The sequence below is a fragment of the Hyla sarda genome, chromosome 1, assembly GCF_029499605.1.
Source record: "Hyla sarda isolate aHylSar1 chromosome 1, aHylSar1.hap1, whole genome shotgun sequence".
NCBI lineage: Eukaryota > Metazoa > Chordata > Amphibia > Anura > Hylidae > Hyla > Hyla sarda.
The window spans coordinates 56594199-56616166 of NC_079189.1; the positions used below are offsets into that span (position 1 = coordinate 56594199).

At 45.7% G+C, this 21968-nt stretch overlaps 1 protein-coding gene across 4 annotated transcripts in view; it reads right to left on the reverse strand.

Annotated features, from left to right (window-relative positions):
• The window catches only part of LOC130353847 (uncharacterized), a 38716-nt gene that overhangs the window by 14142 nt on the left and 2606 nt on the right, over positions 1 to 21968 (reverse strand). For 2 of the 4 annotated variants that reach the window (XM_056555092.1, XM_056555095.1), the window contains exons 2-3: positions 16756 to 17133; positions 10580 to 10681 (exon numbers count right to left, since the gene is read on the reverse strand). In XM_056555092.1, the coding sequence (XP_056411067.1) occupies positions 10580 to 10681; positions 16756 to 17133 (480 nt within the window). Of the gene's footprint in view, positions 1 to 10579; positions 10682 to 16755; positions 17134 to 21496; positions 21631 to 21968 lie in introns of those variants that run through there. The other 2 variants (XM_056555094.1, XM_056555093.1) reach the window with 2 other exon arrangements.

The following is a 21968-nucleotide window of genomic DNA, read 5'->3' on the forward strand; positions in this document are numbered from 1 at the left end:
CTTCCTTTACTCCCCCGGTGCCTCCGATAACCGGCGCGATCCTCTTCCTGGTTGCCGGTGGTCGGCGAGTCATACTGCGCTCAGCCAATCTCCGGCCGCAGAGAAGTCCCGGCTCGGCCGGCGATAGGCTGAGCGGCCGACCACCGGTAACCAGGAAGAGGATCGCGGCGGAGACCAGAGCCGGTTACCGGAGGCCCCGGGGGGAGCAAAGGAAGGTATGTACATCTTTATTTTTTTTTTACTGCCGGGTGTATGACGGGCAATTTTCCTATTCTGGAGTTCTCCTTTAATTATTAAGCTGCACAAGGGCCATGAGGACGAATGGTCCCATGAGCTATGGATATCTTTCACTTGGATAGGTCCCCACAATGTGTGGGCATGTTGGAGCCCACTGCACTCCCCCCAAATCATTGGTAATGCTCAGTGTGTAAGCCTTGCATTATATTATGGTGGTTAAAGTTATAGTTAGAAAAAATTGCAACCTAAAGGGCCTCTATGGGAATAGTGAAGTATCCGCTCCGTCCCTCGCCTCTGGTTCCCATGCTGGGTGGCGTTCCCTTTCGTAAGCAGACAGCAAAATAGAAAAATATCCAGCACCAGGAAGGAAGATAAATTTCATCTTTATTGTGGCATCAATAAAAGTAGGGTACACAGAAAAAGTAGCCTGTGCGTTTCGGGCTGTGGCGCCCTTAGTCATGCCATGACCAAGGGTGCCACAGCCCGAAACGCATAGGCTACTTTTTCTGTGTACCCTATTTTTATTGATGCTACAATAAAGAGGAAATTTATCTGCCTTCCTGGTGCTGGACATTTTCTATCTAAAGGGCCTCTATTGGCTTTCTGCTGCCACCAATTTTGTTCCTCGTGCAAAGGAGGGCATATGAGTGGTGTCCAGTCTCAAGCTAGAAAACAATGGACTCACTCACAGTTTGAACATAGGGGCCCTCTCAATTCTGTGTCTGCCCTTACATCATACTTGTTTGCACTTAGAATGTCCAGGAGGCTCCTGAAAAAACTTTTGGAAGAGAAGGAACATCTCCTGGGTGCCACGTTGTACAGTGATCCTTCAACATACAATGGTCTTTTCTGGACCATTGTAACTCAAAACCAGACTCAACATACAATGCTACGGACAGTCCAGATCTGTGAAACATGTCAATGGCTGAAAGAACTGACCAATCAAAATGGGCATTCACTGGTAAAAAAAAAAAAAACCTAGTATTACTGAAGCGTATGCACTGAATTCCTGTCTGGTAGGCTTTGAGAAAGCAGGCAAACTTGGAAATGTCAGCCTCCGGCCAGTCTGTCGGCTTTCCTCTGACCACCGACTACCGCTCCCTCCAGGCAACTGTTTTAATGGATTTAAATAAAGATTGAAGTTTTGTCAGCACGGGTGAGTGGAAACTTACACTTTTTTTTTTACTGTTTTCCCTGTCTGGTAGCGCCTCCCTACAGTACAGGTAGGCAGGGGCGGACTGACCGGCCAGCCCATTCAGACGTGGTCCGAGGGCCCGGCAGGGTAAAAGGCCCGCTGCATCTGCTGAGAATCCAGGACACTTGTCCTGGATCCCCAGTCAGACAAGCGCAAGTTTCTGCTGATGTTTTTTTTGTATGTAAATATCCCTACTCTGCTCCTGCTCTGCGGAAATATCAGTATATATAAGTATAAGTATATATAAATATCTAATTGATTGCTCCGCCCCCACCACAGGAAGAGGACGGAGGCCGAGAGCTGACAGGCCTCCCAGAAACACAGAGCGGCCATTCATGTGAGGGTGAGTGATGTCCCTGTGTCCTGCCTCTCTCCCCCCTGAGTATAACCTGGGGCTGGGGGTGTGTGTAAAGTAGCAGCCCAGTGGGGTAACTTTCCCTCCTCCAATGTCCACAGGTCACAAACAGGTCACATTACCAGAAAAATATGTGGGAAAAATTGCGGCAAAAAATGGTGCGGTAATGTGACCTGTTGGTGACCTGTGGACACTGGAGGAGAGAAAGTGACCCCTTTGGGGTGACAACATGTGAACACACTGCTTGTTTATTTGTCATTAACGCCTAATGGTCTATTCACATGTACAGTATTCAATAGGTAGCAAAATCAGCTGCAGAAAATATACAGCAGATCTTGCAGATATAATGCAAGCAGATGTGTGAACTTACCCTGAGATAGGCTGAGAGCAGCCACAATGTGTGTGAGTATACTGCGCATGCGTGCGGTGACTCGCACATCAAAGCATGTCTGCTCATAGTGGCGGATTGCTGCTATGAGCAGGCACAGATGGAGGCACCCTGTAGGGTACATTGCAGGCGGATCCGCAGCGTAAAATATGCTGTGGATCTGTCCGTGTGAATGAGACCTAAGGATGCAAGGCGTACATGTACGCACTGTGCCTGCTCCCACTGTGTTGTATAAATCATTAGCTGGAACTCTCGGCTAATGCCAGACATCACCAATCATGCTGATAGGAAGGCTGAAGGGGCCCTACCTGGCTCAGTGCCTTCAGATTGGCGCTCCAAGAATATAGGCAGCCTGTATAAATAGAACACCAATAACAATGATAAATGCTGTGCTATAGTACAGCATTGTTTAGTGTTTGCAAACAAAAGGTTTAATGTGACAGATCCCTATAGGGACTTAAAATGGTGAGAGAACTTTAATATAGGACTCAAGGCTTTTTCATTTTTGCACTTTGGTTTTTTCCTCATCTTCTAAAAATCATAACGCTTTCAATTTCCCACCTACATGACTAGGGGAGATTCTAGCTGCCTGGCCTCGACATCTTATTCCCAACTTTTACCCCCCAAATACGACAGACACGGTTTTTATGGTGCCACAGCAGCCAAATTTTATTTAACAAACAACTAAAACATTGTAACATAAACATAAACTTGTATGAACATCATACATTAAATAACAGTTAAACTCCTTTAGGACCAATAACACTATCAGGAGAAGAACCCAGAGGTACCGTCCACTTTGTTTTTCCACAACCATCCATCAAATCTCTGGGGCCTCCTACTTTTACTCCCAGCTGACCATCACCTAGCCCAAGAGCACCCTCTTCAGAGCCTGCATCCCTACCTGGGCCTCCATGGCCAAAGGGACCATACCACCGGGCCGTGTATCCTCCACGCCCCACTTTACACTCCAAACTCCACCAGTACAGTGATGCCTCCAGATCCTTCTCCTGCCCGATCCACAACGTGGGCGAGTGACCCCTTACTCACCCACGTTCCACCAAACGCTCACTGCGCACTCCACCGCCTCCTGAATCTCTAGTAACCACAAATCCATCCCTAGTTCGTTGAGATGAACATTGTCCGCTGCCATGAAGTCGGGATTCCCCGACTCTAGCTCCCTGTGGCATACCACCAGCCCCCCATTCCTAGCCACAAACCTCCCCACAACTTTGTTCACCTTTGCCCATGCCCTGTTCAATCCTGCCACTGATCTAGCCCTCCTCCACTTCCTCCTAGCCACCATGTCAGACCAAACCAGTGTGGTAGCCCTTGGGGGGTGTATGGTAGTGGTGGTATGGTATAGGTATAGAAGGGGTTAATGTTAACCCTAGAGTTTGTGACGCCAGGCTGAGGGCTGGTATGCTGAATCAATGTTCCGGCCTATCGCCGCCCTTCCCAGTAACGATAGGTGCATAAAATAACTGAAGGTCCACAAAGAGATTGAACTTGAACTTGAATAACTTTTTACTGAAGTGCTTGCAATATCCACGGCACAGTAACAGTCTCATACAAACAGTCCTTAGGTCGCTTAGTGACTGGCAGTTGTAGCGGACCTTGAGCTAGATATATAGTCTCTGAATTTAGGGAGAGATTTGCAGATCCGTCCGGATTTAGGGGAGTTATTGCCTGCCTATGGAGTGTTCAGTTTCTTGCTATTATTTCGAGCAGTTCAGTTTGTTTTTGGAATGGGGGTTTGGCGGGAGTCTCAGGTTGATTCCGTGCTACATTTTGCCTGCCGTATCATGGTTTGCCGCAGGTGTTTTGCTGCCGTTGCCGTTGGAGGGGTCTGGGATGTGTCCTGTGGATGGTTACCGGGAATTTTTGGCGGGTGCGCCCGCCCCGGGTTGGTCGTCTCTTGGTGCATGGGGATGTTTTTTTTTTTCCCGTTTTCAGTTTACAGCGGTTTTCCATAAATGTCTGCTGGAAACTGGCCTCCGGGCGGAGGAATAAAGCTCTCACTCCTTCAGGATTGGTGCAGCGTAATAACGCCCCTCCAAACAGCACCCCAACAGTGGGAAGCTGTCAGGATGCACGGGAAGAAGCCGAAAGGCAGCCTCAATATCTGTCTTAGCAAGCAGAGCTCCCCGCCCACACCCCTGACCCATACCAAAGCAGCATCAAATGACGTATACGAAACGGCACAAAGCGCCGGATTGATACCATCGTTCACCGACTCCCCCGCAGGATGGGAGAGGTGGTGAGTGAGCCAGAACTTATTAGGTTCCTTCTTGGGCACCAGACCCAACGGGGAAACTCTCAATCCGGATATTGGGGGGAACTCAAATGGCCCCGCTATCCAGCCCAGCTCCCCTTCTTTCAGCAACTTTTCCACAACCAAGTCAGGGCGGAGCCGTGCAGAAACCAAATTCCGCAGAACCCCGGTTGACTCCCCCGCCAAACTCGGAATCCTGAAACCTTCCGAAAACCCAACCCGCAACAATTCCACCACCACCCTATTTGGGTACCGGTCTAGGAAAGGCGCCATCCTTTCCACCACTACCGGCATCGCCCCTCTTGAGATCAGAGTCTCCGTCCTTCCCTCCACCCCGCCTAAAACAGTGGGACAAGCCATGGGAACCCCCCCCTCACACCTGGAGAACTCATGCATGAAATGGCACTCCTCCCCAAATTTGCAGTTGCCCTCATTGAACTGCCAGCACACCCCTTTGAGCCTGCCCCCCACCTGGGTAGCACCCGAGCTACCCCTGCCGTCCCGAAAGGACTGTGGGCCACTCCGAGGGGCAGCCATGAGCCGCATCCATAAGCCAATATCCTTGTGGTCCCACTGCAAGGAAGGGCGCACCGCCATCCGTTGCCTAAACTGTTCATCGTATCGCAACCAAGCAGTTCCGCCATAGAAGCGATACGCCTCCCCAATGGCATCCATATAGCAGAAGTGGCCGGACCAGTGCTCCGGCACCTTCTCTCCCACCACGCTAACCAATATTGCGAAAGCCTGGAGCCAGTTAGAGAATGACCGCGGTATCAAACGATACCGCCAACGTTCCTCCTTCTCCTCCTTCAACTTCTTCTTACCCTCATCCGATTTAACCCTATCAAGATTACATTTTTCCAAGGGGAACAGGGAAAATATCTCCACATACTTCCCCTTCCAGATCTTCTCCCACACCTCGGCCTTAAGGTGTGACCCCAAAGGCCCTTCATAGCACACATAAACCTCCCCCCTAGCATGGTCAGCCAACCTCACATCCCCCCCCAACCACCCAAGGTGGCCATCACCGCCAAAGTCCCCGCCACTGGACCGTCAGTGAGACCGGTTCTCCCGGTCGAGCCGCCCCCGGCCCCCGCAGCACCCGCTGCAGGAAGTGTCCCTGCTGCAAGCCCGCTGCCAGCTGCTCCTCCAACCCTGGACAACCGCGCCGACATGCCGCCAGCTCCCCACACAACAGAAGGTGACCCCAGAGGACCTGAATCCCCTTCCCCCACTAAAGCCTGCAAACCAGAAAGCAACATATGCAAACCCCTCCTACAGCCCCCCCCCCCCCCCCCCCCAACCCGCCAGAACAGGAAGCAGAGGGACCTTGCCGGGGACTGACATTGCGGCGCCGAGCGCGTGGCGAAGATGCTGGTGAAAGCCATGCTGGCCGAAGTACCTCCTGGGACAATGCCGCAAACTGATCCCCCAGCCAATTTGTAAATTGACTGGTAAAGTGAAAGCTGTGATCGGTCGCTGTGGGAAAATCACTCTACTTTTTCTGTAACACAGTTAGTTTGATAAATCTGGGCCAATGTTTCATCTTTGTGTAGTAACAAACCCCTCCAAAATTTGCAAACTGTGCTGCTTAAAAAAAATAATAAATTCAACCCACAAATATTGTTATTTGCTTTTGCCATAAATTTTATGGTAAAATAAGTGATGTAATGACAAACTACCTAGTTAGTTACCTGGATACTTATATACCAGGATACCTAATTACACACCTACTTACATACCTACCTTCCCTTTTACTGTGCAGGAGGGCATTATAACAGTTCGGGGCCTGTAGATGGGGAGATTGTGTAGAGGAGGGCACTGTAAAAATGAGTGTAACATGTTTGTCTTACATATGTTTTGGCTTGAAGAAGTCGACGTGGTGGTCTGATGCGGACAGGGAAGAAAACAAAAAAGGACAACACTGATCAGAAAAAATGTTGATTGTGAGTCCTCAAATGTAACTGTAATCATTTATATGGTATACACATCCTGTGTACAGCTGGTGTCTATCTCTATATGGTCCTGTATATAATCACTTATATGGTATACAGATCCTATGTACAGCTGGTATCTATCGCTATTTGTGAACTGTATGGGGGAATTCTGTTGTGTGTATAGTGGTTAAATTCAGTATAGTATGTTGGTATTGTCCAGTTTTTGTGTGGTGGTATATATTTACTCCTTATATACAGGTATTATTGGTCATGGAAAATTATCTTACCTACGTTATATATATTTAATTTTATTTTGTATGTAGATGTGGTGTATGAGGAGGGACTTCTGTAGAATAGGGGCGGGGCAACAGTTCGGCCAGGAGCCAACTGGGGGCCCTTGCTTTATTTGGTCCGGGGGCCATGAATGTTGTCAGTCCGCCCCTGCAGGTAGGTACTACATGTTCTGTACTATTCTTTACCTGTGCCACAGTTAGCTGCTCCTTTGGACACCAAGTAAGGGGGGTGGGGGTCCTTTTTACTTTTTTAGTACATTGCGTGTCCTGTACAGAACCCTGAAGAAGCTCCCATCCTCTAGACAGACAGTGATTTACAGCTCCCATGAGCTCATTGGTCTCAACATACAATGGTCGTCCTGGAACCAATTAATATTGTAACTTGAGGGACCACTGTAAATTAGACCTTGGCATCAGGAGTGAAGGGGTGTACATGAATAAAGAGAGGTGAGTATCTATATGTAATAAGAGGTGAGTATCTATATGTGATGGTCTGGGTTTTGTATTTGCTTACAGAATGTATTATGTGGCCTGTTAGTTAGGAGGCCTGTATTTATTTGGGGTGTGATAAAGGGGAAATATCAACGATTTGTCATTTAAAATCCATAAATTGAGGGCTGAGCATAAGGACAAACATTTTATTTCCTACTTATGTGAATCTGTCTGATGTAGCTTCTCAAAGGTAGACAAGTTTTCCCTACTTTCATGCTACATTAAAGGGGTACTCCAAAGGATAGGGGATAAGATGTCTGATCGCGGGGGTCTCTCAGCTGGGGACCCCCGGGATCTCGGCTGCGGCACCCCAGACATCCATGCTTCGCTCCGTGCTGGATGACTAGCGATGAGGGGCGGAGGCTCGTGACATTACGGCCAAGCCCTGCCCGTGACGTCACGGTGATGCCCCCTCAATGCAAGTCTATAGGAGGGGGCGTGACGCCCGTCACGCCCCCTCCCATAGTCGTGCATTGAGGGGGCGTGGCAGTGACATCACGAGCCTCGGGCGATGCACCCGACGCTCTAAACAAATGCCGGGTGCAGCAGGGAGGATAGGGAATAAGATGTCTAGGGGCGAAGTTCCGCTTTTAAATAACAAGTCAAGCCTAAACTGAACCGCACTGACCAGGAGCAGGGTATATGCACCTGTGAACCTGCATCTAATATGATGACCTAAATAATGTCTCCACACCTCGATGTTTCTCATGAATGTGGTTATCGAGCAAGCCAATGTGTGTGTTCTTGAAGGGTATGTTACACTGACCTGTAGCTGAGTCATCTCTGACCCAATTCCTGTTAAAATATTAGCTCTTTTGCGAATAGACAAAGTAAACAATGAAGCCAGGATGTTCCAAAGAGTTCCAAATAGATATTTAGGTATCATTCATACTTAGAAGAGAGCGAGCCCTATTACAAAGATCAAATTTGACCTCATATTACATACTAAGGACAATAGGGCCTTCACTATTCATGATCAATGCCCCTTATTTACTAACAATGTAGTCCTGTAGAGGGACATCCTGCACAATTTCTCAAAACACCAGTGCTAAAAGGGATGAGCCCAAACTGGGATGGATTACATAAGTGCCCCATTGCAGCCACATGGACTGCCTCTACATATATTCTTAATCCCGCCAACTCCTGCAACATGTGTCCAATACCGTCTACTCCCACATTTTGTCACAGCTTTTAGAATAAATTTCATTCCCTCGCCGTGCCATTTCATCACCCCTTTTTGCCATTTCATCACCCCCTTGTCCCATTTCATCAGCCGCTGTGGCATTTCGAGGTTTGTGGGACTACGCAGGATTTTGAGGGACCCGCTGTGTGTTCTGTGATCGCCTGCAACAACCTCATTACCGACCCACAGGATCCCAATCCTGATGCAGGGCTCTACTCTAAAGTACATACTACGCATCTCAGTAATAAAAATATGCAATAGAACTTAATATTTTTTTCTCATATATATAAAATCGGGGGCATTTTTACGTGCTTCTAAATAGAACATTCCCTAAATATTGTTACAACAAAAAACGTGGTCTCAAATGGCTGGAGGTGCTCAACCCCAAATGCGGTTGTGCATTTATACTGGGGGAGCAGATCCTGCCCTTGTAGTCCATTGCTAGGGGCGATCCCCAGCATAAAAATGCATACAATGGAGGATGCCTGCAGCGGACTACAAGTGCCACAATAGAATCCTCCACCAGATAGACAGTGTGGATATGTAACAATTAGAACAATACAATACAGGAATTTAAGTGCACTACTGTGGTAGATGTATACAGTGACATTGGCTATCCCTCAACACTGATGTTAAAATTGAGACTTTCGCCAGTATATCCTTATATGAAGGACACACCAGAGCACGCACACCAACGCCAAGGTTTCTCAAATGGCACGGGACCTAGCGCTAAACCTACCTGTGCGTGATAAGCAAAACAGGGGCCAGTGGGCAATTACGGCAGCATTAGGTCGACTCACAGAGTCCTCCCGGGTACCCTCCAGCATGGCTAAATACACATACAATGGGAGGAGGGAGGCAAACTGCAAGCCCCACCTAAGTTGGCTAATATAGGTGCATGGCCTCACAGGTGCTACCTTAATGCTGCCTGGAAAATGTTCAAGGCACATTACATATGGAGTTTACACACCTCCAAGTATAAAATTTAAACAACAACAAAAAACGTGGTCTCAAATGGCTGGAGGTGCTCAACCCCAAAGGCAGCATTAAGGTTCACCTGTGAGGCCATGCATCTATATTAGCCAACTTAGGTGGGGCTTGCAATTTGCCTCCCTCCTCCCATTGTATGTGTGCTTAGCCACGCTGGAGGGTACCCGGGAGGACTCTGTGAGTCTACCTAATGCTGCCGTAATTGCCCATTGGTCCCTGGTTTTGCTTATCACACACAGGTAGATTTAGTGCTAGGTCCCGTGCCATTTGAGAAACCTTGGCGTTGGTGTGCGGGCTCTGGTATGTCCTTCATATAAGGATACACTGGCGAATGTCTCGGTTTTAACATCAGTGTTGAGGGATAGCCGATGTCACTGTATACATCTAAATATTGTTACACTAACTATTCTGTAATCGAAAACGGTTCTAACTTATAAGTATGAAATGTCTTCATTGTTCTTAATAGAGTTGAGCAAATCTACAGTAAGCATTACTTAAAGGTGTACTCCGTTGCCCAGCGTTTGGAAAAAACTGTTCCGAACGCTGGAGCCGGCGCCAGGAGCTCGTGATGTCATAGCCCAGCACCCTCATAACGTCACATCCCGCCCCCTCAATGCAAGTCTATGGGAGGGGGCGTGACAGCTGTCACGCCCCCTCCCATAGACTTGCATCGTGGGGGCAGGGCTATGACTTCACGAGCTCCCGGCGCCGGCTCCAGCGTTCAGAACAGTTTGTTCCAAACGCTGAGCAGCGGAGTACCCCTTTAACCCAAACCTAAAGAATCACCCATCTATTTATTTAGTCTTGCAAAAGTTGTTCTACTTTCCAAACATTTCAATTCCCCTAAAAATTTTGGAATGGAACAGTACAGATGGAATCCGGAGATGCAGTTTCCTTAGTTTTGGATGTGTGAATCTTACTTTGGATTGGTGAAACTAGGTAGGAATTCCACTTCATATAGTAAGTTATACAGGATCCACAATATCTAGGATCCCATTGAGTTGTTATGCGTTTGCCAAGTTTTAGTTTTCTCTTACGTTTACCAATCAGCCCATGCTGGACAAAGCTGTGCAGATAAAAAAGAATCCTGATGAAGTGCAGATATAGGACTCTGACCGCTATAGAGATTTATTATGAAATAATTTACGCAGACTTTTGGACATATGTAGAATGATGTAAAGATGAGCATTCACTATAAAGATAAGATAAAGTACCACAGTTTATGGCTAATTACCTTTTTTCTTCTTCCTCTTGCAGTAGAGGCAGTGCACCGTTATCAGTATGGGAATAATAATAAGGATAATCAGGTACAGAAATCTGATATCTGCAACTAAAACTGAAGCAAGTTGTGGTTATTCACAGGAATACTATTTCAGGATTTTCACATTCTGATATATACTGTAGGCAGGGAATATCCATAAATCTCTAGAGCATTAGATAGAACATGTGAACACTTACATTGTTTTAAGGGGTTCTCCGGTGGAAAACTTTTTTCTTTTTTTTTTTTAATCAACTGGTGCCAGAAAGTTAAACAGACTTAAATGACTTCTATTAAAAAATGTTAAGTACTTATTAGCTGCTGAATACTACATAGGAAAATTATTTTCTTTTTGGAACACAGAGCTCTCTGCTGACATCATGACCACAGTGCTCTCTGCTGACATCTCTGTCCATTTTAGGAACTGTCCAGAGCAGCATATGTTTGCTATGGGGATTTTCTCCTACTCTGGACAGTTCTTAAAATGGACAGAGATGTCAGCAAAGAGCACTGCGGTCATGATGTCAGCAGACAGCTCTGTGTTCCAAAAAGAAAATAATTTCCTCTGTAGTATTCAGTAGCTAATAAGTACTGGAAGGATTAAGATTTTTTAATAGAAGTAATTCACAAATCTGTTTAACTTTCTGGCACCAGTTGATTTGAAAAAAAAAAAGTTTTCCACCGGAGTACCCCTTTAAAGTAATTTAACCCCTTAAGGACGCAGGACGTAAATGTACGTCCTGGTGAGGTGGTACTTAACGCACCAGGACGTACATTTACGTCCTAAGCATAACCGCGGGCATCGGAGCGATGCCCGTGTCATGCGCGGCTTATCCCGGCTGCTAATCGCAGCCAGGGACCCGCCGGCAATGGCCGACGCCCGCGATCTCTCGCGGGCGTCCGCCATTAACCCCTCAGGTGCCGGGATCAATACAGATCCCGGCATCTGCGGTGGTTCGCGATTTAAATGAACGATCGGATCGCCCGCAGCGCTGCTGCGGGGATCCGATCATTCATAACGCCGCACGGAGGTCCCCTCTCCTTCCTCCGTGCGGCTCCCGGCGTCTCCTGCTCTGGTCTGTGATCGAGCAGACCAGAGCAGAAGATGACCGATAATACTGATCTGTTCTATGTCCTATACATAGAACAGATCAGTATTAGCAATCATGGTATTGCTATGAATAGTCCCCTATGGGGACTATTCAAGTGTAAAAAAAAATTAAAAAAATGTAAAAGTAAAAGTAAAAAAAAAGTGAAAAATCCCCTCCCCCAATAAAAAAGTAAAACGTCCGTTTTTTCCTATTTTACCCCCAAAAAGCGTAAAAAACATTTTTTATAGACATATTTGGTATCGCCGTGTGCGTAAATGTCTGAACTATTAAAATAAAATGTTAATGATCCCGTACGGTGAACGGCGTGAACGAAAAAAAATTAAAAAAGTCCAAAATTCCTACTTTTTTAATACATTTTATTAAAAAAAAAATTATAAAAAATGTATTAAAAGTTTTTTATATGCAAATGTGGTATCAAAAAAAAGTACAGATCATGGCGCAAAAAATGAGCCCTCATACCGCCGCTTATACGGAAAAATAAAAAAGTTAGAGGTCATCAAAATAAAGGGATTATAAACGTACTAATTTGGTTAAAAAGTTTGTGATTTTTTTTAAGCGCAACAATAATATAAAAGTATATAATAATGGGTATCATTTTAATCGTATTGACCCTCAGAATAAAGAACACACGTCATTTTTACCATAAATTGTACGGCGTGAAAACAAAACCTTCCAAAATTAGCAAAATTGCGTTTTTCGTTTTAATTTCCCCACAAAAATAGTGTTTTTTGGTTGCGCCATACATTTTATGATATAATGAGAGATGTCATTACAAAGGACAACTGGTCGCGCAAAAAACAAGCCCTCATACTAGTCTGTGGATGAAAATATAAAAGAGTTATGATTTTTAGAAGGCGAGGAGGAAAAAATGAAAACGTAAAAATTAAATTGTCTGAGTCCTTAAGGCCAAAATGGGCTGAGTCCTTAAGGGGTTAATATCCGTTTAATACAAAATATCTAGATTAATATAAAAAGGTGGATGAAAAAATAATTAAATGTTTACAAAGAAACCTCTGAGCTTGTGTGGTTTCCCGGATTGAGATTTAGGCCATGCCTTTATGTGTTGCAAGCTACTGTACAACCTATGTGCATATATGCTGATCAGCCGTAACATGAAAAATCTCCTACAGGTACGGTAAATAACATCACTCACCTCAGGGCAATGGCACCTGATAAGGGGTGAGATACGCTAGACGGTAAGTGAACAGGCCATTTTTGATGTGTTGGAAGCAGGAAAAATGTCAGGAAAACTCAGAGCAATCTCCACAATGACAGGTCTTAAGGGTGTTCCTGGTGTGGCCTTTGTTACTACCTACTAAAAGTGGTACAAGGCAGGACAACTGGTGAACTGGAGACAGGATGATTTGTTCCTAAGGATATATATATATATATATATATATATATATATAATGCAAAAATACAGCAGCACGCCCAGTAGTAAAGTGCAAAAACGTGGGATTTATTTAACCCATATCAGATGCAACGTTTCGATGGCATCCCGCCATCTTTTTCAAGCCTTGAAGCCTTCAAGGCTTGAAAAAGATGGCGGGATGCCATTGAAACGTCGCATCTGATATGGGTTAAATAAATCCCACGTTTTTGCACTTTATTACTGGGTGTGCTGCTGTATTTTTGCATTTTGGTTTATCTGTGCAGTCAGCGATTGGGACTGCTATCCTTGCTTGCAATCCAAGATTTTGCTGGAATACATGGTTGTGCTGCCTACCCTCTGTATATATATATCCTTATGTGGGAGGTGAAGGCCAGTCCATTTGGTCTGTTGCCACAGAAGATCTACTATAGGACAAAGTGCTGAAGAAGTTACTGCGGGTTATGATAGAAAGATGTCAGAACACACAATGCACCACATCTTGGTGTGTATGGGACTGTGTAGCTATAGACAAATCAGGGTGCCCATGCTGGTCCCTGTCCACCAGCCTAAAAGGGGCACATAGAAATTAGATATGGCACCAGGATTCACTATGAGAAGAAGACAAGCTGGTGGAGGTAGTCTGATGCTGTGGGCAATGTTCTACTAGGAAACCTTGGGTCCTTGCATTCATGTGGTGATACTTGTGATATGTACCACCTACCTAAACATTGTTGCAAACCAAGCCACCCCTCCCTTTATGGCAAGGGCATTTTCAAGAGCATTATGCTCTGCCACACTGCAAGAATTTCTTTTCCTATAGGCATAGTTTGAGTAAGATGACAAAGAGTGTTGACTATGCAAGTTATGCAACTATAGAAGTTTTGGGGAGTCAATGTCTTAGTCAGGTGGTTAAAATGTTATGACTGATCATTGTTTACCATTTACAATGCTTTCTCCAGACAAATTTGGTTAAAAAATAATACCCTGCAGGGCACTAGGAATAGGCTAGAAAGAAAAATGTCAAAGATTATTTTAAAAAATCGTTTTTTTGTTTTCCAAAACAATGACACTCTTGTTAAAGGGTTGTAGATTTTTGGGTGAAAAAATGCTGTCCCTGCAGCTATTGCCTGTGGATCTCTGTGAGGAGTCCAAATACAGGTAGTGAAGGCAGGATAAGCAGGGCTCTGGCAGGCTCCTGGCTTGTCAGTCATCCTGATGTGTGAGTCTGGGACATATCACAGAACCTCACTGCACAGAGCCTCGCTTGTCCTCAGTGTACAGAGTCCCGCTTGTCCTCAGTGCACAGAGCCCCACTTGTCCTCAGTGCACAGAGCCCTGCTTGTCCTCAGTGTACAGAGCACCACTTGTCCTCAGTGTGCAGAGCCCTGCTTGTCCTCAGTGTACAGAGCCCCGCTTGTCCTCAGTGCACAGAGCCCTGGTTGTCCTCAGTGTACAGAGCCCCGCTTGTCCTCAGTGTACAGAGCCCCGCTTGTCCTCAGTGTACAGAGCCCCGCTTGTCCTCAGTGTACAGAGCCCCGCTTGTCCTCAGTGTGCAGAGCCCTGCTTGTCCTCAGTGTACAGAGCCCCGCTTGTCCTCAGTGCACAGAGCCCCGCTTGTCCTCAGTGTACAGAGCCCCACTTGCCATCACTGTACAGAGCCCTGCTTGTCCTCAGTGTACAGAGTCCAGCTTGTACTAAGTGTACAGAGCCCTGCTTGTCCTCAGTGTACAGAGCCCTGCTTGTCCTCAGTCTACAGAGCCCCGCTTGTCCTCAGTGTACAGAGCCCCGCTTGTCCTCAGTGTCCAGAGCCCCACTTGTCCTCAGTGTCCAGAGCCCTTCTTGTCATCAGTGTACAGAGCCCCGCTTGTCCTCAGTGTACAGAGCACCACTTGTGCTCAGTGCACAAAGCCCTGATTGTCCTCGGTGCACAGAGCCCTGCTTGTCCTCAGTGCACAGAGCCCTGCTTGTCTTCAGTGTACAGAGCCCTGCTTGTCCTCTTTACACAGAGCCCTGCTTGTCCTCAGTGTACAGAGCCCTGCTTGTCCTCAGTGTACAGAGTCCTGCTTGTCATCACTGTACAGAGCCCTGCTTGTCCTCAGTGCACAGAGCCCTGCTTGTCCTCAGTGTACAGAGCCCTGCTTGTCATCACTGTACAGAGCCCTGTTTGTCCTCAGTGCACAGAGCCCTGCTTGTCTTCAGTGTAGAGAGCCCCGCTTGTCCTCAGTGTACAGAGCCCCGCTTGTCCTCAGTGCACAGAGCCCCGCTTGTCCACAGTGTACAGAGCCCCGCTTGTCCTCAGTGTGCAAACCCCTGCTTGCCATCACTGTACAGAGCCCTGCTTGTCCTCAGTGTACAGAGCCCAGATTGTACTAAGTGTACAGAGCCCTGCTTGTCCTCAGTGTACAGAGCCCTGCTTGTCCTCAGTGTACAGAGCCTCGCTTGTCCTCAGTGTACAGAGCCCCGCTTGTCCTCAGTGTCCAGAGCCCCGCTTGTCCTCAGTGTCCAGAGCACTTCTTGTCCTCAGTGTACAGAGCCCCGCTTGTCCTCAGTGTACAGAGCCCCGCTTGTGCTCAGTGTACAAAGCCATGCTTGTCCTCGGTGCACAGAGCCCTGCTTGTCCTCAGTGCACAGAGCCCTGCTTGTCTTCAGTGTACAGAGCCCTGCTTGTCCTCAGTACACAGAGCCCTGCTTGTCCTCAGTGTACAGAGCCCTGCTTGTCCTCAGTGTACAGAGACCTGCTTGTCCTCAGTGTACAGAGTCCTGCTTGTCATCACTGTACAGAGCCCTGTTTGTCCTCAGTGCACAGAGCCCTGCTTGTCCTCAGTGTACAGAGCCCTGCTTGTCCTCAGTGTACAGAGCCCTGCTTGTCTTCAGTGTAGAGAGCCCTGCTTGTCCTCAGTGCACAGAGCCCTGCTTGCCCTCAGTGTACAGAGCCCTGCTTGTCCTCAGTGTACACAGCCCTGCTTGTCCTCAGTGTACAGAGCCCTGCTTGTCATCACTGTACAGAGCCCTGTTTGTCCTCAGTGTACAGAGCCCTGCTTGTCCTCAGTGCACAGAGCCCTGCTTGCCCTCAGTGTACAGAGCCCTGCTTGTCCTCAGTGTACAGAGCCCTGCTTGTCCTCAGTGTACAGAGCCCTGCTTGTCATCACTGTACAGAGCCCTGTTTGTCCTCAGTGTACAGAGCCCTGCTTGTCCTCATTGCAGAGCCCTGCTTGTCCTGAGTGTACAGAGCCCTGCTTGTCCTCAGTGCACAGAGCCCTGCTTGTCCTCAGAGTACAGAGCCCTTCTTGTCCTCAGTGTACAGAGCCCTGCTTGTCCTCAGAGTACAGAACCCTGCTTGTCCTCAGTGTGCAGGGCCCTGCTTGTCCTCACTGCACAGATCCCTGCTTGCCCTCAGTATACAGAGCCCTGCTTACCCTCAGTGTACAGGGCCCCGCTTGTCCTCAGTGCACAGAGCCCTGCTTCTTCACCCACACTTCCTTTATTTGGACTTCTCACAGATACATTTAACCAATGTATATTGCAAATATTTATAATAGTATTATCTACATTATATAAATAGTTTTTGTTAAGGTACACTTTAAAGATAATCTGTCATATAGAGCCATCTTTGATGCAGTACTTGATTTTTTTTTATTTTTTATATATATACATTTCTGATTACTTACCTTCGTTGTAATGCTGGACATTTAACCGTGTACCGCTCCCTTTTGCTTTATTCAGTCTTGGTATTTCGATGATAACCTCACAGACATACAGCCCCCCATCATCCTCTGTAACCCCCTCTATGGTCAGCTGTGCTGTGTTATTGGCCACATTACAAGTTATTTTATTATTTCTCACTTCTGAATAGTTACTTTGCTCAGTCCTCACAGAACATAACGCGGCCCCATTCTCTTTCTCGGTGCTTGAAATATACTTTCTCCATTGAACTCTGACCTGTTCATTATCTTCACTATTCCAGTGGCAGCTTATTCTGGAAATGTTCCCCTCAGTTGTATTTAAGTTTGGCTCTTGTGTAATATTCATCTTCCCGAAGGCCATATCTGTATAATAAGCAAATAATAAAGAGTTAATGATAACACAATGATATTCAGGAGTTCTGATCATTCAGAAAAATCAAATATAATTTCCATGGTGCCCAGACGGAAGCATTAGTGAATATAGTTACAGAGGGTCGTGCAGTGGCTTCTGCAGGTTCACACATGCCGGGCTGCCCAGTGGCCAAGGTCAAACCCTTGGCAATAGTTAAATGGCTTTTCCCAACTGGACACCATTTTCTCAAAATAAATCCTAAATAAAGCTACATTTGGTTTCCATGTGGGAAATGCATTATTACATACTGCCCACAAAATTATTTAAAAAATCATGTATAACATGGCAATGCCAAGCCTGTGCTGTAATACTGGCGACATTATAAGTGGTTTTATTATATCTCATTTCTTAATAGTTACTTTGCCCAGTCCTCAGATTAGAATTGTCTTCCTCAGGGCTTGAAATATACTTTCTCCATTGAACTCTGTCCTGTTGTTCATCTTCTCTATTGCAGCGGGAGCTTATTCTGACCCTGTTCCCCGTATGTTTATTAAGTTGTTTGGATCCTGTGTAATATGTACCTCCCCTACGGCCATAGCTTTATAATAAGCAAGTAATAGTTATACCGTGTTAACATATAGTATATAGCAGACTCAGTACAGCTGAGCATGAAGCACATACCCCAGGACCTTCACCACCATTCTTGCTTCCCAGGCCAGTTCTTCCAAACCCATCTTCTTGCACACCTTTACCATTGTCCAGTCTATAGTGGAAGTTTGTTATGGGGCCCATGACCTATTCAGTCTAGAACATAAGGGGAGATGGCTATGCTTGCACACAACTCTTTCCAGTGAAAGCGAATTTTGGCTGTTTCTATAACTCCCATATATTGCACTGGGAACAGCCCACATGTACAGGTAGCAACATGTCCTATGTGGCTGCCATAAGGAGTAACGTAGGGTCCCAGATCCATTTTGCTTAACTGGATATCCCTCTAGTTGTTTGGCCACCATTAGATAATTGGTAGTATATGGATATGTTACCTGTACAGTGACCCCCCCCCCCCCCTCCACGACCTACGATGGCCCCGACATACGATAATTTCAACATGCGATGGCCTCTCAGAGGCAGCATCAACATACGATGCTTTTGTATGTCGGGGCCATCGCATAAACGGCTATCCGGCAGCGCAGACTGCTTCACCTGCCACCGGATAGCCGTTTACGGTGCCCCGAGTGGTCCGCTGACGATCACTTACCTGTCCTCGGGGCTCCGGCGCGTCCTCTTCGAGATCCCCTGCATCGTCGGCGCTCTCCATCGTCGTCATCACGTCGCTGCGCACGCCGTCCCGTCATCCAATAGGAGCAGCGTGCGTAGAGACGTGATGGCGGCGACGGAGAGCGAGAATGCCGGGGAAGCAGAGGCCTTGCCGGAGCGTCGGGGACACCTGGGGACGCGGTGACAGCGATGAAAAGGCGACAACCAGGGCAGCGGTGACTAGCGGTGACGGTCCGGAGCGGCGGGGACATGTGAGTATAACCTCCAATACCAGTGATCTTCAACCTGCGGACCTCCAGATGTTGCAAAACTACAACTACCAGCATGCCCGGACAGCCGTCCGGGCATGTTGGGTGTTGGAGTTTTGCAACATCTGGAGGTCCGCAGGTTGTAGACCACTGTCCTATACTTTACATTGCACGTATCCCTCAACATACGATGGTTTCATTTGGAACGGATTACCATCGTATGTTGAGGGACCACTGTATATACTAACACAGTGTGACTATTGCCTTGCCTTTATAATACATCATCATATGCAGCACCACATCATATGCAGCACACCACAAGTGTGTTTCACAGATTCTGTATAAAGGCCTAAATCCCTATCCCACAGATACCGGTATGTAATATGGTTGTGTGCAGGATACTTTATTTCGAATCCCTATAAATGTGGGTTCTGCGCAGCTTTAATGTCATTATTAGGTTTTATTATTATTACTAGCTATTTTTATTTATTATACATTATTATTTACATTTCTGTACATGACCTCTTTCTTTAGGCCGGGTTCACATCCCGTTTTAGGCAATACGGGACCGCATACGGCTGGGGGGAGCTAAAACCGGTCGCTCCTGTATCCCTGCCGTATGCAATGTATGTAATGTATTTCAATGAGCCGACCGGAGTGAAACGTTGACTCCGATCGGCTCATTTTTGCCCCGCATGTGGTTTTCCCACCGCTTCTAAACCAGTGGTAGACCACGGCAGAAACATCCTGATTCTGGCTTCCGCTAAAGACTTGATAAGCCAATTCTTTCAGTGGAATCCACTCGAGAATGCATTTCTGTCTATGGAGACAGCGCATTCCGAGCGGTCCTAGTGCCAGCATATTCTGCCAGAGCCCGCTGTCTGCAGAATGTCCGCGCGGAACTTTACCGGGAGGACGTTCTACCATGTGAACATACCCTAACACAGAAAAAACTTTACAGTTTTTCTTCTGTGACAAGCTAAATATTCTAAATATTCTAACCAAAATACTATGAACCCAACCTAATGCATAATAAAAACGGCTATAATACGGTTCTGCGTTTGGCGCTGTAATAGAGCACCTATGCAACTGTGGAAAGCGCCATGACCGTGTATGCATTGCACTATACTACAATGGCCCACATTTATGATTGCAGGTGTAAGTGAAGCATTTTTTTACACCTTTTTTTTGTGTGCTGGTAATGTGTAGTGTTGCTCGCGTATATTCGCAATGCAAATTTTATTCGCGAATATCGCTTATTCGCGAATTCGCGAATATAGCACTATATATTCGCAATTACGAATATTCGTCTTATTTTTATTTTTTTTACACAGTACACATCGCAGTGATCTTCCCTCTCTGCTTCCAGCTTGTTTGGTGTAAAGAAGGCTCTAATACTACTGTGTGAGATTGGTGTGAAAATTTTTGCATATGCGAAAATTAGCATATGCTAATTTTCGCATATGCGAATTATCGCTTAGGCTAATTTTTGTATACGCTAATTTTTGCATATGCTAATTTTCGCATATGCGAAAAATAAACGCGAATATTACGAATATGGGAATTTAGAGAATATATGAGGAATATTCGTCCATATATTCGCGAAATATCGCGAATTTGAATATGGCCTATGCCGCTCAACACTAGTAATGTGTAGGAGCACCAGATTTATTAAATGTTCACCGAGCATTTGATACATTTTGCGCAGGTCACATTTTCTAAAATTTCTCTCTTCACATTAAAGGCACACTAAAAAGCTACGCCAGGTCTGGGCTGGTGTACTTTTAGAGACTTTTCAGTGGCTTTGCGCCTTTTTTGCACCTTGTTACAAAAGGCGCAGTTCATAAATCCCTTCGATATCATGTGTATTGTCAAAATCAGTGGATCACAACTCAAAATCAGTGGATTGCAACTCAAAATCAGCAGAAATGTGTAAACAAAAAAGGCGCAAATAAACCCTGCTTGCTCCTTTTTTGTGCCTCTTGTAGACCCAAAAAACAGTCTAAAGACAATGATAAATGTCGGCCAATGTGTACAAGCAGCAACGCTTGTATGGGGTTTGCTGTAAGGATGGCATTTAAGCTATGTAGCTGGAAAACCCCTATAATTTACATTAGCTACAGTACAGTTAAATTTTCTGTAAATAACGTAGGCATTCCTCTGACTTATGTCACTACGAAGCAGGTAAACGATATTGTAAGGGTATTTACAACAGGGCTTATATTAGTACTGGGAGACTAATGCACTTCGAAAATACGTTAAATATGCAAATTTATATATAAATCTAAAATTCCCCCTTTTTTTTTTTTTTCTTTTTTTTTTTGCGCAAATGAAATCAATGAAATTCCCTTTTCCAGACATAAATTATTTATTGTCCTCTGTGAACAATGGAAGTTATAATGGGTGGACAATTATACAATCATTTTAGCACGATACTGAGTTTTTAAGCAGCAACCCTGAATACATGAGGCCCCAAAATGATCACAAATAAATTCTAAAATATTTGTAAATTCCAAATATTCACAGTCAATTTCCCTCTATCTTAGATTATTCTATATAGCTAAAACCAGTGTTTTTCCAAACAGTGTGACTCCAGCTGTTGCAAAACTACAACTCCCAGCATGCTCAGACAGCCAAAGGCTGTCTGGGCATGCTGGGAGTTGTAGTTTTGCAACAGCTGGAGGCACACAGTTTGAAAAAAAAAAAAACACTGCCTCACACAAAAATGTTGACTTTGATTAACCTCGGCTCTCTAGTCAGATAATATAAAATTCTGCATATTTCTTATTTTATTTTCTTATTATTATTATTATTATTTTTTAAATTTTTTTTTTTTTTTCATTTTTACCTGTTACAACCATCAACACCGTCTAATGATGAAAGTTTTTCCCGCCATTACTACTAATGGTAGATCACTAAGATATTCTCATATCATAATGATAATTATTTTATATACAGTAGCACCAACACATTCCACGGTGTTGTTCATTACTCCCCACAGTCCCTGTCCCTAATGGGGCTTCCTATCTAACTTCCAAAATAATCTACGACTATGTTTCAGGGTACGTTCACACGGATGGATTACCTGCAGAATTTCCGCAGCGTATTTGATGCGGATTTTGCTACCAATGACTTCAATGGGTCTGAAGGAAAATCTGTAAATCAGCCTCTGTTGCAGATTTTCTACAGACCCATTGAGGTCAATGGTGGCAAAATCCGCCCGTGTGAACATACCCTCAAGAGAAATCCTGAGAACCTGGAGGAAACCTACGCAAATATGGGGAGAACATACCCACTTGGCCAGATATGAACTCATGACT